The 23611-nt window shown below is 39.3% G+C and overlaps 1 protein-coding gene across 8 annotated transcripts in view; it reads right to left on the reverse strand.

Annotated features, from left to right (window-relative positions):
* Positions 1 to 23611, reverse strand: part of LOC147148599 (pleckstrin homology domain-containing family A member 7-like) — a 105237-nt gene that overhangs the window by 81118 nt on the left and 508 nt on the right. For 7 of the 8 annotated variants that reach the window (XR_015086411.1, XM_086027560.1, XM_086027562.1 and 4 more), the window contains exon 3: positions 23527 to 23584. Coding sequence is in view for 7 of the 8 variants with exons in the window: in XM_086027560.1 (XP_085883686.1) it covers positions 23527 to 23584 (58 nt within the window). In the remaining variant the exon portion in view is untranslated. Of the gene's footprint in view, positions 1 to 9191; positions 9436 to 23526; positions 23585 to 23611 lie in introns of those variants that run through there. The other variant, XM_086027563.1, reaches the window with a different exon arrangement.

Genomic DNA, 23611 nt, shown 5'->3' on the forward strand with positions numbered 1-23611 from the left:
TCTCTCAAATATTCACAAACCAGTCTAAATCTGTGATGGTGCGCAGACAACTTCTCCTTTGCCAAAATAATCCATCTCACCTCACAGGTTCTGCCATATCAAGATGGTGATGCTGACCTTTCAGAGTGGCCTTTTATTGTGGGCAGTCTAAGGCACACCTGTGCAATAATCCTGGTGTCTAATCAGCATCCTTGATATGGCACATCTGTGAGGTGAGATTTAGACTGGTTTGTTAACAATATTTGAGAGAAATGGTGATATTGTTTATGCGGAAAAAGTTTTAGACCTTTGAGTTCATCTCCTAAAAAAATGGGAGCAAAAACAAAAGTATTGCATTTATATTTTTCTTGAGTGTACTTGCGAGTGTTTTCACTTTGTATTTGTGTGTTTGAACGGTGGCTCTCCTTTCCACATGCATGGCCATTTGAGTACATTAACTGATCACTCCAAAGTTAAATTTTGACGTGCGTCACAAAGCAAAAATTAGGGGCTAAAAATATATCGACCAAACGCAGAAAAAAAACGTAAATTGGGGTAATTGTAACTCAAGGCACCATTGCTTTAATGCACCCCAAAATCCAACAGCTAACCTTTGAGCGCTCCAGCTGTGTACTTCATCTTCCTCATCATTGTCACTGAAGCTTTTTTGAGCAGTGCCTTAAAAGCTTGTTAAATGAGCCGACAACATTCTCTCTCTGTCACCTTCACCTCCTGATGTGGTGTTTTCTTTTCATTTCCTTTCCCTCTCTTTTATGTTTAATTCATAATCCGCCACCACCATTTTGTGTGTCCCTTCATTAATAGACTGGTCCTTGTTACAGCAGATGGGAAGACAATCTGCACTTTGGTTTATTAAAATGCCAAGGTATCAGTAGATCCTCAAAATCAGGTGACTCGGACTTTGGTGCAAAAAAGTGTAGTTTCAAGCTTGGTCATGAACAAAATAACCTTCTAAGTCAAGGTACCATCGTACAGGAAAACAGAAGGAATCTAGTAGCATGGTAATGAACTGATTTTCTAGTTAAGCACGCAACAGTGAGCTGAATCCAGGTGTGCGGCACTCTTGGACCAGACTAACTTGACCTACACCTGGCAGGAGGCTGCCGAGATCCTCGGAGCTGCTACCCCAACCACCAGTGCTTTAAAAGTCTGATTAGATCGGCGCTTCCTAAACCATGGTGCCCTGGGGAAAATTCATATTGGTTGTCACTAATAATAAAGTTTTTAAGATATTGTTCATAAAATATACACATCTTCGAAATATAAAATGAGTCGGTGACATGGAAACACTTCTGCAGCTTTTCTCCCTCAAACTGTCACAATCTTTTCCCAATCCAAGTTAGCCGCCTCCTTTTAAAATACTTGATATATGTTTTACATTTTATCTTTTTTTTTAACCACATCTACCCTGTATAGTATGAATGACCTGGCCCATCTGTCCATTTTAAAAATCAAATGTGGACCATGTGCCCAAAAGTGTTCCCACACCAGATGTAAAGCGTTAGGAGACATTTGCAGTTAGGGGCAAGCAGAAAATATGAAAGGGGTATTGGGCCAAATCCCACTCAGGGTGAATATAGTCATACAACCCAGAGGAGCATGTGGAAATGTACTGTAATTGGCTGATTACATCGCAGTCATCCAGAAAGTGAAGCAGAAGATAGTAAGCAATTGTCAGTTGGGAGGAAGCAGCAAGACGAGCCATTGGAAGGGATGAAAAGGAAAGATAGGCTGCATGGGGAGGCAGCTTTAGAGCCCCCTGCTGTTTGTATTTATCTGGAAATGTAATTCTGACTGCATCTGATCTGCCTTGGAAAACACACGGGAAGCAGCCAGTTATCCAGAAGCCTCAGGGCGGCAGGAGTGCGACTCAGCCAGCGGCTCATCTTATGGGCCCGTCACATCTCGAAGTCTCCCCCGCCGTTCGATACACCTCCGAGCTCAAGGTCACACCTGAGCTTGTTGCCGTCCATGCTACACAACGCATTAACGAGCACACTTTGGGAACAAGCCGAACCTCCTTCATCTTTGTTTTTCACCCCCTGAGGAAATTATGTCAGTTAATTTCCCAGCACCGAAAAAAATAAATAAAAATCTTCAATGATAATGATTTACAGGGCAGTGTGAGGGATAGGAAGTTTATTGTGGACACAGTGAACAAACAGTGCAGCTCAGCGTCTGGACAGTGAAGGCTATAGCTTAAATTGGTCCATTAAAGTCGAAGTCAACCTAAACATTTTCTTGTTATGTTCCTAGTAGAAATTAATTTCCATATTATCGAAACACACCTTCAGTGATGGGCAGCAGAAAAATGAATGCAGTGGAAGAATGGCGCACCTTTTCATTGGGTTGGGTCCATACATTCACCTGATGCTCCAGAAGTTTGCAAAAGTTTCCCAAACAGTGGCAAAGCAGTGGCAAATAGTTGCTAATTTTGGCAATACTGTCCCAAATAGTCACTAATAATAGCCATCTGTCTTTCGGAAACACTTTCCCAAATAATCACGCCAAATAATCGTGTTCTTAGAAGAACGTTCTCACGTACGTTCTTAGGAAGACCGTACTTGGAGAGTTCATGAGACCGTACTCTGCGGTTTTTAAATAGAGAAACGGCCAATCATAGTAGCAGGATGTAGCCTGCTGACAAAATGACAAATCAGACAGACTGAAAATACAAAAAAATAATAATTAAGTAGAAGTAGTTGGGTCAACTGTTAGCTTATCCGGTAACTGCAATGGGTGGTAAATGCTTCTCACACCATCACTGAGCGCAAACTGTACCCAAATGGCCGGCATCTAATTCAATCAGGTGCTCTACGCCGTCCGTGACAATTTAATCCACAATCAGTTTCCCACAATCCCCAAAATTGTGAAGTGGTTGCTCACAGAAATAAAAAAAAAAGCTAAGATATCATTTTTTAAGCTACTGAGTAATAAACAGTCATTTTGGGTTTAAATTTAGACTTTTTGGTGCCCATACATGCCGTTCTTCTGTCAAATATAAATCATTTAACACTTTCCTTCCTCATTTCCTCTTTCCTTCCGTCGCTGCCTGGTGGGACTCCTTCCAGAGGAGAACGTGATCATCAATCGCACTCTCAACCTGTTATTTAGCCCATAGAGGGGAGTGTGTGAGTGTGTTGTGCGTTCATATGCCTGCAGGTTCTGTTGAACCCAATTCTCATACTCACAAACACACACGCGCACAAACACACCTACACGCACACATCGGCACACACACACACAGGCACCCCCCCCCTCCCCTCCACACGAACACACACACACACACAGACACACACGCGCACACCCACGCACACGCACACACACAGACTGTGCTATTAATACACGTTCAACTTTGCACCTTCGGACGTCATCACACTGTTCTATCTTAAACCTTGCAATCTGACACAACAATTAGTCCAAATCTTATTCTTTTTGGGGTGTTTGGGTCCAGCTGGTTCTGGATCAGTTCTTGCTTAGCAAGCATTGAAGAACCAGACTCCAAATGAGATTCTTGCACCTCGGGACAAGTCTCTTTGAGTTATTTAATTATCTGATGAAGAAATACTGAAGGGGATATTAGAGGACGGATTCTATTAGCATATTTTAGCATCTGTTGTGAATAGCATATAAGGTGCATTTGAATATGTCCACAGTTGGTGTTATTAGACACTAGCTGGATACTTTATTAGGTGAACCAGCCCATAGATTGAAACTACAGTGGTACCCTGACTTATGGGTTTAATGGGACAATATAACAAGGGGTGCACATAAACATTTTTGCGTGGTTCTGAAATTTTTTTTTTTGGTAGCAGAGCATGTACATCAAACCCCCACCCCGTTGATTACATTCCAACTATTTACAGTGAAAACAACAGGAAGCTATTTATTTGTTTAAGTTTTTATTTTACTTAGAATTTTCCCTTTTACTGAAAATTAATCGTCTCCAAATATCGGTTATCAAAGGTGGGCATTCCGTCTGACTGACGGACCGGTCCGTCTGGGCGTCATTGACGGACGTTCGTTTTGCTGACGTTAGACAATAGACGCGAAACTTATAAAAAAAAAAAATCAAATAAAAAAAAAAAAAGACGGACTAAGCATCTCTCGCTAGTGGAGGTTAGTGTTGATCTACAGTAGATTCCAAATTACAAATAACTCCAGCTGGCTGGTTGAGATCATTGTTCCACAATCTATGTGAAGATTAAAATGTTAACGATGCAACGTTTTGCATTTCGCAACTCTTGTAAACCATAGGACCCCTTTATTTTGGATTTTCTTTTTACAGAACAAGTTTCTTCCTCCATTAGGACATGTCACAGCTCGAAAAATAATAGCAACCCCTTGACCACACACTGCACCACTCGCAGCTGTGTCCACTATAAAAGTATCAGTGCCACCTGTGTCGCAAGTGAATCTCCCTTTCACCTCTTCATGTAAACCATTTGATGAGGCCCTCTTGATATGCAAGGCGAGCCAGGTCCACAGAGATGGAACACAGCTAATAACAATTCTGCAGGCAACAAATTGGACTCCAGCGGCAGTAAATAGCAATTGAATATTAAAAAGAGGACTGACTGGAATGTGCACAGAGATCCGGCGGGCTACGCAAATGGAAGCGACAGATAAGTGAACCACTCAAATTGAAACACTTGGCATTTTTATCGTAATGAGATTGTCTCATCCGCGCGGCTGCCGTGCCGTGTTGCTGTGTTGATTCAGTCCAAAAAATAATACAATGTTCTCCCTATGAAAACATGCCGTCCTTCGGTGTGTCATAAGTAGGGATATTAATTTTTTTTAAGCTGATGACCATTTGGCGGAATAATATTCATATACAGTGGTACCTCTACTTACGAACGTCTCGTCATACAAAATTTTCAAGTTACGAAATGCCTCAACAGGAAAATATTGCCTCTAGTTAGGAAAGAAATTTCAGGATACGAAAGGTAAAAGTATGGGCTGATACTCGCAGTATGGGCTGCTACTAGCAGTATGGGCTGCGACTCGCAGCTCTGGAGTTTCCTGAACGCAACATACTCAAAGCTGCTCTGCCATTGGCCTAGCATCTTCCTGGCATCCCATTGGCTAAGAGGAAGCTCTACCTTATGTGTCTATGTGTGCAGATAGACAGGTAGATAGATAGATATGTGATAGATATGTCTACATTTACAAGGAAAACGCGTCCCGACTTCCAAAATTTTCTACTTAAGAAATTTCTTCCAGAACCAATTAATTTCGTAAGTAGAGGTACCACGATACATATATATATATATATAAATATATACATATATATGTATGTTATTCACTTGAAGTTAATTTAACAACATTTGTTCCAATGCTTTTGCTCACTTGAAAAGGGGTGGCTTCAAATAAAAAGTGCTCAGTCCTAAGTTGTTAAACACATCTAGATGTGAAATCCATGAAATATAAGATGGAATTCTGAACTTTTGTCGCAAATTCATCTTTTTATTTGAAATCCAAATGTCTTCAGCATACAACAAAGAAAACAAGGTACTGAACTTTCCATTCCAATACTGTCGGAGGGGGACTGTATATGTTCCTTATTCGAGTGCATGATTCAGATTGTGAATACTAAAAGTACATACTAAAAGTATGTTGACTGCCAGCGTGGACACCATGAAGAAGAAGAATTGCTCACCATCTACCGAACTGCTGATGTTATGAAGTGAGTTGAGTTGTCAAAATTTTTGCCCACAAGCCTAAGTAAAAACCAAAAACCCCCCCCCAAAAAATGGCAGTATGGTTCATGGCAGTAGTCAACAGTAACACGTGGAAGCCCAACTGGTTGGCTCCATAAGGCTCCTCTTAACTTCATGGTTGCAGTGCCACAGCAGCCCTTTTACTCCTCTAATCGGCTGTTTTTTTACCGTATGCGTCATTTTGTCAACCTCAAAAAAAATATCAGACTAAAAAGCAGACAGCACGCCCAGACAAAAGTGATTATACGTCAATGTGTTTAGAACCTCAGCGCATGTGGCCCAAACAATACTCATCACCCATATTAGGTACCTGCACTTCAAAAATTTGCTTGGCAATTGGAGCAGTTAATTCTGGTGCCTTTTTGTCAATAAAGCAGCAACCATGCATGAGGAAAATCCATATTAGAGACAAAAAAAAAAAAAGCAAGTGAAAACTTCTGCTACTCTTTTGATGAAATCCATATTCCTCTGCTGCTTTGAATGATGGGTAGAGTGGGGCGGAACATGAGGAACTGCCAGGACACATGGTGGCAATTATTAAAGGTGTCTCGTTATGAGGCTATTGAGCATCTACGTCGCCCTTCTGAATAATTGACTGAATCTCTGGGACATAAAAGGCATAGGCCCGCCTTCTTCCCTCACTCCCTCCCTCCCTCCCTCCCTCCCTCCATCCATCCATCCATCCATCCATCCCGCCTCCGGGGACAAACAGCCGGAACAAAAGCAGAGTCAAACCTCTTGTTCTGTGACACTCGCTGCTGGTTATTTACACACCAGCAAGCACAAAATTTCAATTTTGCAGGAGCTCTAAATTCACTCAGTTTGTGAGTTTATGAGTGAGATGTGGCACATCAAATGAGACTTTAGGATGAAACTGTACAAAATCTTACTACATAATGAAAAGCCTTTTTTTTTTGGTGAATAATTTGGCTGTGGGTCTACAGGAAAATGTCGATGTATAATTGCCGCTAGCGCTAATAATGAGCTAGACACAATTTAGTAGGACAAAATGTTCAGACAGCGTTAACTTGTCTTACTAAATCTATCAGATCACACGTTAATTTAGTAGGAAATTGTACAAAATTAACCACTATATAGCAATGAAACTGGGCTTTATTTTGTACTACGTTGGCCAAAAGCCTAATGTAAATTATAAACATGTACAGAAAGTGAGTACAGAAATGTTTACAAATTTAGTAGAAAATCATACAAAATGTTAACCACTATACTGTATAACATTTAACAGGACTATTTTGAACACTCAGCACTGCAGAAAACGCAAAAAATTAAACAGTGAGTTTTGACACAAAAAATAACTATTATTCAGATGGTTATTAAGTACAAAAAGACTAGAAAATCTAACATCAATGCATCTACATTATTACAAACTATTAAAGGACATTAATGTTCATTAAAAAAAAACTCAGAAAATTATATTTGTTCCAATAATTGGTCAGAAATGAGATTTTTTTTTTATATTAAATGTGATTGTTTTTTGAAACGGGAAATCAACCCAAACACATTTTTTTCAAGAATATGTTTCCAGCAGGGAACTAATTGAGACACGGCATTCTGATTAATATTGTGTTTGTGGAATATGAGTTAAGTGGCCAAATCCAACCCTTTTTCGCCATCTCAGGTGGTGGCCATTTTGTTATTTCCATCGACTGAAAATAACTTCACAGTTGCTCAGAGCTCAGATAACGACCAATCATGGCTCAGCTTCAGAAAACAGGTCAGCCATGACTGGTCGTTGCCTGAGCAGTTGTGATGTCATTTTTAGTCGACAGAAGTAACAAAATGGCCCCCAGAGATGGCTAAAAAGCGGTGGATTAACTCTTATTCCACAAACGCAATATTTATCAGAATGCCTCGTTTCAACTAGTGGGCTTGTACAGAGCATATTCTTAATATTCCAAAAAATATATTTGGGTTGACTTCCCCTTTTAGTAACATTATAATGCTATAATTTATTTTGAACAGTATATTGATAAGAATAGCGGTTTGTCTGGGGCATACTGTACTAGTTTAAAAAAAAGGGGTTTTTTTTACATGATGTAGTAATTTTTTTTGTCCACATAGAAAATAATGTTCATATCACAACAATATATCCGATATAAATATTAATTGTTGTTATAATTTTGTGCTGTTCATTTATGGGGTTTGACTGAAATCACGAAATTCCATGTCCTGGTTATGGTTACTTGTAGCATACAGTACACTAATATAATTTTTGATAAATTATGTAGAGCCATCTAGTGGCTTTTCTTGCAAATGCAAATCAGAGATAGTCTCTGATTTGACCAATGTTACGAGCACTGTTCAATTTCAAACTGAATGACATCATTACCTTCTTTCAAAGGCGGTATTGAAGGAATGAATGTTGACCTTGACTCCCACAAATGTCAACAGGTTTTGACGCACTGTAAAACAAATTGTATTGACTCACAAGTGGATGTGTTGCACAGTGGAAAACTTTCATTTGAAGACAATGTATTCAATCTTATTTGATAACACACCTGACACTGCTGCCGCAGTATTATTGCATCGCCTGAGCATAGTTCAGCTGTAAAACGTGCGCCATTCAAATGGATGCAAACAGGTGCTGAGAATATCAAATTGTTTCTGCAGGGGCGTGTGTTTGGATGTTAAATGTTTTACATTCCATCTGCTTCACATTTGTTTCTTGCACAGCAAGAGCTTGAGGGGGCTGAAGTGCTGCCTTTTTTTTAAACCTAGATATTTGTGCAAAAAAAAAAAGAAAAAAAACCAAAGCCAGGAAATGGTCGAGGTGAATTCGAGGGAAACTATGACTAGTGTGTAACTTAATGAACCACAGCCACATATTGATTTTCTATTTATTGTACCACTTAAAACAGCCCTAAAACAGTACCTAAAACAATAAGAATTACATGTTGTGTACAGAAACAAACACATACCAGTCACTGTATGTGGTGGTTGTTTCCTTAACGTCTGCTAGCTTAATGCTAACTCAAAATGGGGAACCGCACAACTCTTAAGCAATAGATAGTTGTCCATGTGGACAGATTATATAAAAATACTCACAGGTATATGTTCTTTATCCTCTGCATAAAAGACTAATATTGATGGGGCTTACTGAGTTTAGTTGTGACAATCTACATTAAATATCCATATGGCCATATTATACTAACCCCAGGTGGCCACGGTGCTCACACCAAATGGAGCTCCACAATGTCAACTGAATTGAAGCAAAACATAAGGCAAAAACAGCTTAAATCTTTATATTCCATTTAATTATGTCATTATTGTACCGTATGTTTTAAGTGCAATAGAGGGATAAGGTGACAAGCAATAGTTCACACACACAACTGCAGATCCCAAGTCAAGTCACCTATAAAGCTAAACATGGCGCTCAGACAAGTAAGCTAACAAGCTAACAAACAAAACAAGCACAAAGACCCCATAGTTGTTAATATTTTAGCATACCTTGAATCACACAATGGATTCCTTGCTGAGCGTTCACGACAATCAAGAGTGGTCGCGCCCTCGTTCGTCATAGCAAAGATAACGTGGCGTTTGACGGGAACCGACTTGACCCCGGTTTCATGCGTTGGCTTTCGGCTGCAGCACGTCCCCATCCTTCCTCAAACAAAGTACCTCAAGGCCAGATGATTAGCGAGTGCAAAAAGCTCACAGCTCCACACGGCATGGCTCCCTAACCCCTTGTGACTAATGTTTTGGTGACCTGGCAACCTCGCCCATTTCGTTCTACTGACACAAAGCCGATTGTCTCCTCCAACCAGGCCAGCTTTGCCATGGTCTCAACCGTCTTGTTGTTTGTCCCTCAATCGCTCCATTGTTTGAGGCCTCCTTTGCTCCGGGTTGGACACAGATGGACACCCACCGCAATTTCCAGTCCCAGACAAATAAAGCTTCTTGGTGTTTTTGCTCAGAGGAAATGGCAGCCCTGTTAACACAAATGTTCATGTTTCATGTTCTGTTTCTGTTCTGTGTTGCCATCTTATCAGCTCCCTGCCTTCCTTTACATTTTCTCTGTTGCTACAGTTAATTGATTCCAAATTGCATTTTTTATTTTTTATTTTAGTCAGCTCTCTCGGATTTACTGGATACCTGCCACATACGTCTACTTGGATCCGCGCCTACACTCAGTATGGCCCCTCAATTCATATCCAGAAAGAAATATACGCAATTTATATATTTTTTTTAAATTCTTTTGTGGGGGGTTGTTTGTTTGGGGGGATTCTTTGGGAGACACCCCTAGTTTTTGGTGGAAAACACATATCGGAGGTTTATCAGTGTTTTTTTAAGAATTTCTTAGCATAACAAAAAAAAAAAATACATTTTTCTCATAGATCTTGTTAAGAAGTATGTGGTCCCCCCAGTAGTGCTTATGAAAAATGATGGCCGCCTCCATTATTGAAGTTGCCCATCCCTGCATTAAACTAACACTGATTTCTCTGAACCCTCCAAACTGAGTTAATCTGTAACAAATCACTGATGTTCCTCATGTGTTCACCAATCACATAACAGTGACAAAAGTGAAACACATGTAATAAGTTCATGGTACAAGTCGTCGAGTATCCACCTGGGCAGACAGTAAAATGTACATCCTGACACTCTACGTGACTAATGCTAGCAACTATGGCTACAACTGTACAATTTTGTATCTTTGAGATTTGACTTTTACATCCGAGGAGCTCACCTGGTCCTTTTGGGACTGGAAACTATTTAACCCTGGAGTCCAATATTGTGGCCAACTTTCTCCAATCAAAATTTCCAGAATGTCCTTTAGAATTCTTCCAGGATTTCCTTAAGGATCAATAAAGCATCTTGCTAATCTAACCTATCTTAACCTAACCTAATAATTAGCCCAATGCTGAAAGCTGACTCCTACTGTACCACCATTACTGCCTGGTAGATGTACGTACACAACAGCAGCCAAATAAAAACTGGAATTTTATCTGACAACATTGTCAAACTAATAACTGTTTACGCAGACGTGCAAAAAAATGACAGAATATGCTGCAAAATGCATGCCAAGCAAGCAGTTGGCGACATCAGTCACGCTGGCATCTATGGCTTTAAAGCCAACACATAAATGGCTCAACGGGCGGGTACCCTTGAAAGTTGAGGTACTGTATCCTTGACACTTGACTTTTATTTCTGTGGAATTTACAGTGGACATAAAAAGTCTACACACCCCAGTTCGAGTGCCAGATTTTTGTGACATAAAAAAAAAAAAAAAAAAAAAGAGACAAATACTTTCAAACTTTTTCCACCATAAATGTGACCTACAACTTGTACAACTCTATTGAAAAAAAGTGATATCTTTTCAAGAGAAGTAAAAATAAACAACTGAGATAATGCGGTTGCACAAGTGTGCATGCTGTCTTGTAACTAGGGATGAGGCTGTCTTTAAAAATGAACTGCCGCGCACAATTATTTTTATAGAACCTCTGATCAAACCCCACAAAAGGTTCCGCTGTTCTAGTAGGTTGTTCATGGCATACTTTTGATTTCTAGCAGAACCCTGAAGGTTTTGTGCCTATTTTCAGCTGAAATAGCCCCAAATCACAATGCTGCCCAAAAAAAAAAGCATGCTTCACTGTCCTGTCAGTGCAGTGTTGTGTTGCGTTGCGTTGCGTTTGCGCCAAACATACTTTTTGGAATTACAGCCAAAGGTTTTAACCTTCATTTTAAACCCATGACAGTATAAAGTTGGGATACCTTAACGAGACAAAACCCGGCAATACTGTTTTGTTTACATTGTCAAAATAATGCCTGTTCATAGAGGTCTGCATAACAACTGCATACACTATAATATGTATGCCAAGCCAGCATTTTTAAAGTGGCACTGGGGAACTTTCAATTTTCGTTGATTATGGCAGCGCCATATCGACAACAGCGGTAGTGTTTTGCCTGAAGTTGACCACATTTCCCATGAGTTCCAGCGTGTAGTGTCGTGAAATACTGAACTCTCACTCAACTGCAGTTGGACTGAATTACATTTCTTGCTTCCAGTGGCTATGTGAAGGATGAATGGCGATGATGTAATTAATCTAATTGTGTCCAAACAATCTAATACAACGATGTTGAAAATGAATGATTAACTTTGGTTTTGTACATTTTCCTCCAACGCAACATCTCCCACCCACCCTCATGTTACTCTGCAGCGACTGATGAGTTTAGAGGATTAAAACAGATCAATAAACCGTCATGTTGGATAATTTCACAGTAGACACACGTACAGCTCCCGATAGGAAGGTGCCGCATTGCTTGAATACCAACGCTGCAAAATTTGCAAAAATATACAGTTCAGTCCCTCAGGTAAAGTACTACTTTTCGTTTTGTTTCGTCACATTGTTTTGTTTCGTCAACTCTATGCACATTGCACAGGGGTTTTGTTTTACTGATTTACACTAAGCAACACAATTTGACTTGTTTTGCAATCACTGTAGTCAATTCAACAAAAACACAGGAATCCCGTTTTTGTCTGAAACTATTATTCTAATTTTCATTTCACCTTATAAGACATGCTGCTGACCCTGGGACTCAATGCACCTTTTGTTTTTGTTTTATTTAAAATAAAAATAAGTGAACGTTTACAGTAGTTATTTTGAAATGTTGGAAAACTTTATTTACTGTAAAAACTATATCAAGCCATTTACCTGTTTAAGTTTTCATTTCACTTTTTAAGACATGCTGAGGACCTTGGGAGCTCCCTGAATGTTTTATTTGAGTTTTGAAACGAATACAATGTCTATTGTGTAAGATGGGAAAAAAATGTTTTGCAAATCTGAAAAGGTGTTCAATAAACATATGATTAAAGACATTTCAACAAAGAGTTGGAGATTTTTTTTTTTTTTAATTTTCACAGTAATTTCACCTTGACTGAAAATGAATATTGCCTACAATTTTTACTTTAAACGGCCGAGCCCCAGTCAGCACTGTTTCTTTTTTCTCTAAGAGGAAACAATAAGTGCAATCGTCAGGAAAGCTGAATTTGACTCCCAATCTCAGTTCTGACGTTGTCTGAAAAGCTAGCAGACATTATGAGAGGAAATAGCCTACATACTGAAACTTCTTTTGTTTTATTTTCTTTGTGTTGCAGGTAAGCAGACACAGATGTTCTGCAGTTGTCACGCACACAAAATGTGTTGACATTTTGACTGAGGGCATGAAAATAGAAGCCAGCGTAGAGGCCGATGTGCAGCACTGACATTTTATTTCAAGCCAAACGCAGCACAAAGGTCAGACATTCTCTAGATGACTTCATAAACATCCCTACTAAGCCTTTTCCCGAATGACGGCTGGATGCATTAGAACCCCAGTAGAACCGATCATACCGCGCAGAGTACCCTGAATAACTACAAGTCAACCTTCCGGAGTTTAATTCAGATCCTCTGCGAGATTGGGAGGATTAATCCTGCCGCCTGAGGGCCAGGTTAAATATTCAGGACATTTTATTTTCAGGCCAACTTCAAAGACACACACACACCAACGTTGGGTACTCAAAAACCTAAAAAGGGCCTCCAAAAATAACACCTCTGTTTCGAGCCGACGGTTGCTTCGTGGCAATTTTCTTGCTAATCTTGCTAATTAACCTGGTTCCATCTCAATTAGGCTCATTCTACTTTGTCTGTGAAACCGAAGGAGAAACTAGCAGAAATCTGTGTGTGGTTTATGGGGAAAATTATACCGCTTTTTTGGGTCTATCTTGTGCCGTATATTGTACTGAATCATTATAGTTCTTGCTTTACCAATTTGCTAATTGTACCAATTTTGGGACGTATTGTAGAGTTTTAGAGGATTTTTTAGGCCTCATCTTGTGTCAGATATTGTTCAAAACTCATTGTGTTCTTGCACTCGCATACAGCATCGACAAGTCAAAGTTTTTACCTTTGAGGCAGAGGAAAAAAGGCAAAATTGTGCTACTTCTGAGGCAACTGCACTGATTTTTGGCGTCCATCTTGCGTCAGATATTGTTCAACATTATTAAGTTGCGCCAGCGCACAAAGGATTCCAATTTTGGTTGGTTGTTTGGTGTTAGAGGTGTATTTTTCCAGGAAAAAAAGTCTAAGTTGTACCACTTTTGGGGCAAACTGTAGCACTGTACACTATCATGTAGTCTTTTTGTAGTGCTTTAGTTGTACAACCTGTGTCAGATATTGTGCATAATCATTAATATGATTCTTGCTTTGCGATCAATAAAGACAATTTCTAGTTTTGTTTGATATCTCAAGCACTCTTTTTTTTTAAGTCTAAAGCTAACTCAGAGTACTTTGTGTCGAATATTATTCAAAATATTTGGGGTTTTGCTTTGCCATACAGCAGGGGTGACAAACTCATTTTTGTCATGGGCCACATGGTAGTTATGGTGTCCCTCAGAGGGCCATAATAAATGAGCCCATATTGGATGACTAGTTTTGAAATCAGAAGCCAGTAAATAATTGTTTGTTCGACTATTAAATTATTTCAAAGGAGGGATTGGTCACAAAAAAAAACTTGTGATATCTCATTTCAGTGTTGTTGAGAGAGAAGGCAATTTGCAAGAAACATCTGCCGGATCTGGCCCGCCGGGCCTTGAGTTTGATACCTGTGCCACAGTGCAAAGAGAATTCCAAGTTTTGTTTGATGCTATATAGACACTTGTCCAGAAAAAGCCCAAATGGTTCCACTTTTCGAGCAAACTTCCACTTTTTGGGGTCCATCTTGCATCATATATTGTTCAAAATCATGATGGAGGCGGCTTTGTAGCATGTTGTATTGTTTTGTAGTACTTTTGTCGCAGCATCTTGCATCAGCTATCAGGCAAAATTATTATGGATCTTGCTTGGCCACAGAGCTTTGAAGATTCCAAGTTTTGATTGACATTTGAGACACATTTTGGAAGAACAAGTCATTAGGGATCTTGCTTTGACATAATACAGCACTAAATTTAAGTATGAAGAGGATTTATTAAGTAGTAGTGTTGTTGCAAATCCTCAAGGAAAAAAAGGGGCTCTTCGTCACTAATTGAATTTTAAACTTTAGTAACAAATCTGTTAATATTTCAATGTAATTGAAAGTATTAAGCAAGAAGTGTAGAAAGACCTCCAAGGTAACAAGTCTAAGCAGTGGAAAGGAATTACATTCATTTTGTGTTTGCATTGGCATGTGAAAAGTAAGGAAAGTGTGTAAAGTCCTCTCGGGTAAGAATTGTGAAGAGCTCCATTGTCAGTTTCAACTTCATACTAAGTGGGGACACGTTAAGAGGTGAACTTGAGTCCCATCCATTCCCTTAGCTTTTTTTGATCGCCATGAAGAAAAGAATGTGTTGTGACACATACACATGCACGTACAGTATACAGACAGGCGTACGCACAGCTGTCGATAAATCATTAGCTGCTTTGAGAATTCTGTGAGAACACAGTGAGCCAACCGTGAATCATTGTCTCTTTCGTCTCACCTGCTTTAGACCCTGACATTTACATAGTTTATTTTTCAAGACTCTTATTAAAGCGTTTTCTTCCTCACTTCTTAAAAAAAAAAAGAAAAAAAAAAAAAAAAAAAAAAGAAGTTCTACAACGCAGGTTTTTCCGCACTCTGAGATCACTGGGTAGCGATATTTGAAATTTGAACACATCTGCCTCACAGACAGGAGATCTGAGAACATGACTGTGTGGATTTTGCATGTTACATTCCAAAAACATACATGTTAGCTTCATTGAAGACTAAACTCTCCAAAAGTTTAATTATGAATTTGAATGATTGATGTGCAAGTTGCACATTTACAAAAAATAAAAGGCAGAACAAGTGTTTAGCCTTTTCAAAATTGTTAACTGGCCACCTTTTAAAAATCCATTAATGATCCACGGCGTTCACTCTGCTTGGTACCTGACATGTGGCGCGACTGGTTATTAATTGACTATGGCAGGTCAAAGTCTGCCAGACGAGTCGGGAGGCCAAAGTGTGACAAATAAGACTTTGTACAGGGGCCGACATCGCTGGTTAAAAATGCAACACAGACAACCAAATGAATGTTTGATGTTATCCTTGGGCTATAACTTTTTACTTTCTCTACCATAAAAAACAGCAAACACAAGCAGCATTTAGCACCCCCAAGCAATGAAAACAAAATGTTGTTGACAGAGACAATAGCTGTCTGGCAAAACAAAGCATCCTCTTCATTTGAAAACAAAGAGGACGTATTGCTTTGAGGCCTACTGCACACCAAGCGGCAACTCAGACCTGCGCACGGGGCAATTGGCTCTCGCATATAATTAATTGCGATCCCCGGTGTACTTGGAAACGTTTTGAGCGCCACATACTGTATAGTGTCCTGCATATTTCTTTTTTATTGAACCGCAAACAACGTGGCATAATTTTCGAGGAAGAAGTGTGTTGCCCCTGGCCGCCTTATCTACACAGTTAATTTCATAGACTACATTTTACTCTAAAAAGACTATATTTGGTCCCGGTGACAGTAAAATTTGAGAGCAAAATATTCAGCGTAAAATTGTACTCTACGAAATTTACTGTATATACACGTGGACAAAACTCTTGGCAAAAATTCTCTCTTTCGCATCATCTGATCCATGTTCAGAGCGGTCCACGCAATCACGGCTCAGCTTGCAAACATCACATGACCAAAAACAGAAAACTGATGAGCTGTGATTGGTCGTTACCTAAGCCCTGAGCAATTGTGCTCTAATTTTCAGTTGACGGCAAGTGGCAAAATGGCCGCCCCCTGAGAATTGAATTTTGCATTTTAAATCATATTTCACAATATTAATCTGAGTGTCCCGTTTAGACTGCGTTGCGCATTCTTATCATATTGTCTACGCATTATTGGACATAATAATCTGGCGATGAAGCTTCACTTTGTGTCGCTTCCCTTGATTCTCACCGCTGTTATGAATCCATTAAGGCTAGCGGTGATCGGGGTTAGCCTCAAGTTGTTAGCTTTTAGCTAATGTCTGACTCGTGTGCTAAAATCCAATGTCCATGAGTGTCCAACAGTGATGCGCTACTTCTCTATAGTCACCAGCTGATGAACGCAAATTCTGTGGCGTGTTGTCATGCATAGATCACAATTATCTACCAAGTGTTTTTAATCATTTCCAACCTGAAAGAGCAATGTGATCCATGATTTTTATTTTTTTTTTATATCCGGAACAATGAGTGTTACAGGCTTATTAACAAGGTAGCATTCAGTGATTTCTGTAACAAAATCGATAACAGGCCGCTCTGCCACCACCATAAGGCCCCAGTCCCCAACTTTTTTTTTTCCTCACATAAATGTTAAGGTACAAACCCCCCCACAACACCCAAACTTTTTCAACGCTTGCTCAGCCTCTGATTTTGTCCATCATCTGTTCCGTACATGAATGATTCATTGTGAACAAGAACAAATCAGAAGTAGTCCTAATGTGTGTGCTTCTTGTGCTTATAAGCCTCTATTGTCAAAGTTGTCTTTCCTTATTCAGTACATCTTGATGACGAATCTTTCCTGGAAGCTCTCTTTTTTATGCTTACGCTATTCTTAGCATACTCATTCACGTCACCATTCATGTACGATGATGAACAAATCTGTCGGACCTTCCCCCGATGTAAGACGCATGCTTCTAAAAAGTGTTCCGCTTGATGTTAGGCCACATACATTCCTGACATGATGTAAGATGATTGGAGATAAGCCTACTTGTCACGGCCTCCCGATAGCATCATCGAGTCTTTTGCATCCCAATGTTTTCTAGGTTTTTTGACATCTGTCTATTTGTTTTGGAAGGATAGACCAGAAAAAATGTTATAATGAAAGCACTTTCTTAGACATTAAAGATACTATGTTATACGTATATGTATAAGAGTGGCACAAGCTTGCTTGTTATAGGAAAAGCAATAGTATTGTATTTTTATTATTGTGGAAAATAACATTTTTGATTGTTTGGACACAAAAATGTAATCAAGTCAATGTTTTCTTATCTATTTTGGAATATGTTTCTGAACACTTCCACCCATCTGGCCCCACACCAAGGTTATTATAGTTAACAAAAGCTAACAAAATAACCAAAACTAAAATTGAAAAGACATTTTCGTTCACAAAATAAAATAAAAATGAAAATACCTTTAAAAAAACAAAACTAAGTCACATTACATCTTGTGTTTGTAAAACTAAATAACTAAACTAACTACATTACAATGAAGCAGTTGTGAAAAATTAAAAACCTGATCAAAATTAACAAACTTGCTTTAAAAACTAAATAAACCTAACCAAATTTGAAAAACAAAACAAAATAAAAGCTAACTATAGTGAAAATTCCCAAACTACTCTTCCCCACCACACTGAGGTTCTACACTTGGGATCGGCAACTTTTAACACTCAAAGGGCCATTTCGACCCGGAAAAGAAATCACTGGGAGCCGCAAACACTTTTTCCATCCATCCATTATCGATACCGCTTATTCCCACAAGGGTCGCGGGGCGTGCTGGAGCCTATCCCAGCTGTCTTCGGGCAGTAGGCGGGGACCACCCTGAATTGGTTGCCAGCCAATCGCAGGGCACACAGCGACAAACAAACATCCGCACTCACAATCACACCTAGGGGCAATTTAGAGAGTCCAATCAACTTACCATGCATGTTTTTGGAATGTGGGAGGAAACCAGAGTACCCGGAGAAAACCCACGCAGGCACGGGGAGAACATGCACGCTACACACAGGAAGGCCGGAGCCGGGATCAAAACCACGACCTCTGAACTGTGAGGCGGATGTGCTAACCAGTCGTCCACCGTGCCGCCGCAAACACTTTTTGACATCTGAAATGAATACGTTACCGTATATAAATATACAACACACACTTCAACCGGACACTTACAATTTATTTTCCCAAGCCACGCCGAGCCGCAACATAAGGATGAAAGGGTCGCATGCGGCTCCGGAACCACGGTTTGCCGACCCCTGTTATACACCCTTGACATGAACAGCTAGGCTGGGCATAGATCCACAGCCACTTTCAAGAGACAGCCCTGTGTGAAACACTATCATTTAGAGCAGTGATGCCCAAGCATTATGACACATTGTGTTGAGAGAGAGAAAAACTACGGTACCCAATTTCACAAAAAAGTTTCTTATTAAAAGTAGATTCTAAATTACTGTAAACCAGTGTAACATTATGCAGTTTAACCATTAGCACTATACGTAAATACGGTAAAATAAAAACATTGAACCATTCTTACACCTGTCACTAGAGGGAGCCTGTACTACGCTTTGAGAATCACTGGTTTAGGGCTTTTATTGTATTACTTACTGCTGCTTTAACTGCAAAAAAAAAAAACTTGGGGAAAAAAACTCCATTCAAAGTCGCAGTTTGAGAGAAAAATGTGACTTAAAACATTGCCTGTAGTAATACATGATTTACAATGGTGTTGACTATTTCTGCTTCTATTATTCGCTTTAGGAAAACTGAGCTCATTGTTTATAGATTAAAGAAGTGATGAAGACCACGGGGACAAAACCCCTCTTTCACTTTGCATGCGATCAAGTTTCTTTCTGCCCATCGTCACGCCCACCCACGACACACACATCAACTCTTTTCTATCCCCCTCCCTCCAGCCAGCAGAAGCCCCTTGCTAAGAGGGGCTGCGTGACAGTGGGCTAACACACATCATATCATCAGTAGTTCACTGCAGTAAGCGCAGTGTAATACTGCTGGAATCTAAGACAAATATCCTGACCAATAATTAACCACACACACACACACACACACACACACACACACACACACGCACAACACACCGAGGTATGTTTATGAGGGGGAGTGGGAGGCCCGCGGAGGTTGTCATTCAGTCCAAATGCACCACATTGAGTGCACAAGTCGGGGCGGTTATTCAACAAGTCCAAGCAAAGTAAACTTCAGCCAGCGGGATAAATATACGCCAGCAAATAGCGAGTAGGTAGACAAACATTGTGTCACCGTGTTTATCGGCACAGTGTGACTCGCTAGGAGGGCGCTAAGACTCATGGGAGTTAGGTCATTGATGTCACAGGTATGTACGCTTGAGCAGCCACAACATTAGGCACATCACAGAGATCCCATATCAGAGCTGTATGCAAAAATTGATCGATAAAATAGAATTGGCCTTAGCATTAGGTACACCTGAACACACAGGTGCTGTATCAAACAATTCAGACAGCACGAAATGATGTTTCTGATGGGTAAAATATAATAAAAGATAATAATCCAAAACACTCAGTACACACGAACACGCTACAAAGATCTAATACAAGAGTTCTATCCAAAAAATTATGCCAATATTAACAAAACATTCAAAAAATGAAAAAGAAATGGAAAAGATATATATGCTATTGTTTTTGCAATTTTGTTTTTGTGGCTACAATAAGTAGAATTGAATACTCATTACAAGAGCTGTATCCAAAAATTCATATTAATGGAGTATAAATGCACAAATTGCCCCAAAAAAATAGATTCAATAAAATATTAAATGTAAATAAATTGGCCACATTAACAGGTACACCTTAAACAATGGAGATTCAATATAAACACTGAAAATTAATGAAAGACTTAGATGAAATACAAATAAAAAGGTCACGGATGGCCAATTATTAGGCGGGGGGGGTCGCGGAATTGGGGCTTCTTTTTTATTTTAAATTTTTTTATAAGACAAATTAATTCTTCAAAAAAAGCTGATGAACATTCAATAAACATTTTTCATAAAACATTGGGGGACAATTTGGGGAGAAAAAAATCCAAGAATAACTGGGGAGAAAGAAAAATCAAAAATAGGAAAAATATCTACAAATATGCGAATTCATGGGTGAAGAATTTCATCATAATTTTAATCCGAATTCTGAGCGGATTAAAGAAATGCTGTCCATGTAAACATAGCCAATGTGAGTAAGCCTAATCATTTCTTACGGATTTGGAATGACATGCAGGGGAAACATAGTACCCTTAGTAATATTACAATTTTAAGTAGTTTGATTTTTGTGAAATAAATGTACAAAATGAGTTCTTGCACTTAATGTTGATTTCTTGTTCAGCAGTTATGTGTCATCCCTGAATGATAATTTTTATGCAAGAGAGCCCTTTGCACTGGGAAAGAAAATGGCCGTATGTGGTGATGTTCTTGTTTGCTTCAAAGCTTTTGTTGTTAGATTAGGATAGTGGATCTTTTATACATACATTGAAAGAGTTATTATCAATAATAAAATATATTAAGAGGACATATTTTGTACGTATGCATACATTTTGCACAGATTTAAAATATCATTTTTGTCATATATCTGGTTAGTTGGAAGTATGTGGTCTATGTGAGGCCCCAGTATCACTGATACAAAATGTGGCCCCCTCCAACATTTAAGTTGTCCATCCCTGAAATACAAAACTGAATAGAAAATGAAATGCAATAAAACACAAGTTAAATTATGCTCAGTTTGGATTGACAATGTCAGCAAGGTATTCACTGAACAGTATGTTCATAACTGTAACATTTACCACAAGGAAGGACAGTCATTACATGTCATTTGTGCAAGTGTACCTAATGTTGTGGCCGGCGAGTGGAAACCATGCAAGAAATGCCATACAGTTCCCCCACATTGGGACAAATGATGCCAATATCAACTTAAAAGCGATTTGTCATGCATTTAGTAAAACACGCTCAAAGCCTTGTGCATTAAATATGCCTCAGGTGACGTTTTGCCTGTCAATTGTGTCACTTCAGGTAACTTGCAACCTTTGAATATTGACATATTTCTGGGCCGAGGCAACCAAATATCATCTCCAAGGGAGCGACGTGTGGCACAAACCACTGCTGACACACTGTAGCAACAAGGGGTTGCACAAACTGGTCGACTAGTCCAACATTGTCAAACATTTTACTCCAAGTTCAACCTAAAAAAAATATGTAGCTCTCCAAGTACCACCATAATGACCAAAGTTAAAGTACAGTTGCGTAGTAGGCCTAAGTGTTCATTTCAAGCAAAGCAAAGGCCTTAGTCATTAAAAGTAGGGATGACCGAGTACCAATACCAGCTATCCGTATATCCGTATCCATCCAATAAGGATGCCGATACGAGCTACTGATGCTTAAGGCAAACAAAAAAAACGGATTGACGTCTTTATTGTGCTACTATGCCACCATGGCCATTTGACACATCGGTAAATCATGTGTGTCAGAAAGACAAAAAGCTCTTTGTCAATTATCGGTCATTGCGTTGATTGAAATGTTCTGTATAATACCGTTAGTACTAGTGGAATCGGTACTTAGTATGGGTATCAGTGATTAATCAAGAGTGAATACTCATACTGGTATCTGACTGAAAATAAAAGTGGTACATCTCTACTTAAAAGGGAGGACAACCAAGCCTATTTTTTCAAGAATATGTTCTATGCAAGCCCACTAGTTGAAACAAGGTGTTCTGATATATATTGCATTTGTGGAATAAGAATGAATCCAACCAATTTCGGCATCGCTCGGTTCTCCTCGGCTACCCATTCAACGTTCGTTAGGCTTTGCTCGGGTGTTAGGGCTCCGAGGATTTGGTCGAACTCTGAGGCATTTTTTACTCCGATTTTTTAGTCGAAGCTCGATTTCTACAAGTCGAGGTCCCACTGTATCAGGAAAAATTGTTTTAGGGAAAAATATTACAACATAAACACAAATATTAGGAAAGAAATGGTGGGGAAATACACAAATACCTGGTGATTTTTCTCTAAATGGACAAAAATTCAATAACATTTGAAAAATATTGGACATAGATGCACTTCTACGGTCAAAGGTTTAGGGGTGCTGATCTCCCGGCCAGGCAAGACCAATTTAACCATTTGGTATATTTTAATGCAATTCAATTTACAGATTTATGAAAGAGAATCATAACACTTTTTGGTCATGGGAATTCAATCAGTTCATTGTCGACTTGGCTTTAATATTTAACAGGACATAACAATTAGATGCTCCCATTTCAATTCAAACAGATCACTTGAAAACTTTCCTAGCTAGTTCCAAAAAAAAGTCAGATACATAACAACATACACTGTAAGCTAAACTTATATTCAGCAAAAATAAGAGCAGGTAATGATTAGGGGTGTAACCGTACACTCGGGTGTATTAATACGTTTCGGTATGGCATGTTCAGTTCGGTCCACTTGCGTTCAGTTCGGTCCACTTATTAGCGAATTAAAGGCCCATGTTTGGAAAATATGTATGTACATACATGCATATAGAAAAATATACTGTATTGTAATTCAAAACTTACAAAATACAACACATGAAATCATACCTGTCAACCCCGGGCTGTGCTGAATCTTACAAAAGTTGTAATATATACTTATAAAAGTTGCCCGTGCATTTCTGTATCTTCCACAGTATTTATCGCTCAGCGGTAGAGGTGGGGAAAACGGAACGGACATTTCTATATAAAATCTTACACAGTGTTTATCGCTCAAGAGGGGGATTTGCTCGTGAAAGTCGGACGAAGTTTGCAAGTTGGAATCGCTAACGGACTAGAGCCGAAATGGGCAAGACGGGATCGGTCTAACAAAAAAACGAGTTTTTGATTTTTTTTTTCCCCCGTACAAAAGTTGTTATACGGTGTACACAATTTGAAATGATAAACAAACGTATAAAATACGGGGAAAACGTATAAATTGACAGGTATGTGAAATGCAAATCCAGGTGTTGTGTACCTAATGAAGTGTCCCTGAGTGGCTTAACGAGCGGCAGCCATTATTCAAGCTTAACGTTAACTTGACGCAGGTGACGCGTTCACAAACACTCCTTAACAAACTTTTTATTCTGCACTTACTCGATAAAGTAGCTCGCTCCCTCATCCGTGAAGCCTTCCTCCCATCCCTTGGGCAGATCTGAAAAGACAGGGGGAAAAAAACTTG

The sequence above is a fragment of the Filicampus tigris genome, chromosome 4 (genome assembly GCF_054856515.1).
Source record: "Filicampus tigris isolate MCC_2025a chromosome 4, RoL_Ftig_1.0, whole genome shotgun sequence".
Taxonomy (NCBI): Eukaryota; Metazoa; Chordata; class Actinopteri; order Syngnathiformes; family Syngnathidae; genus Filicampus; species Filicampus tigris.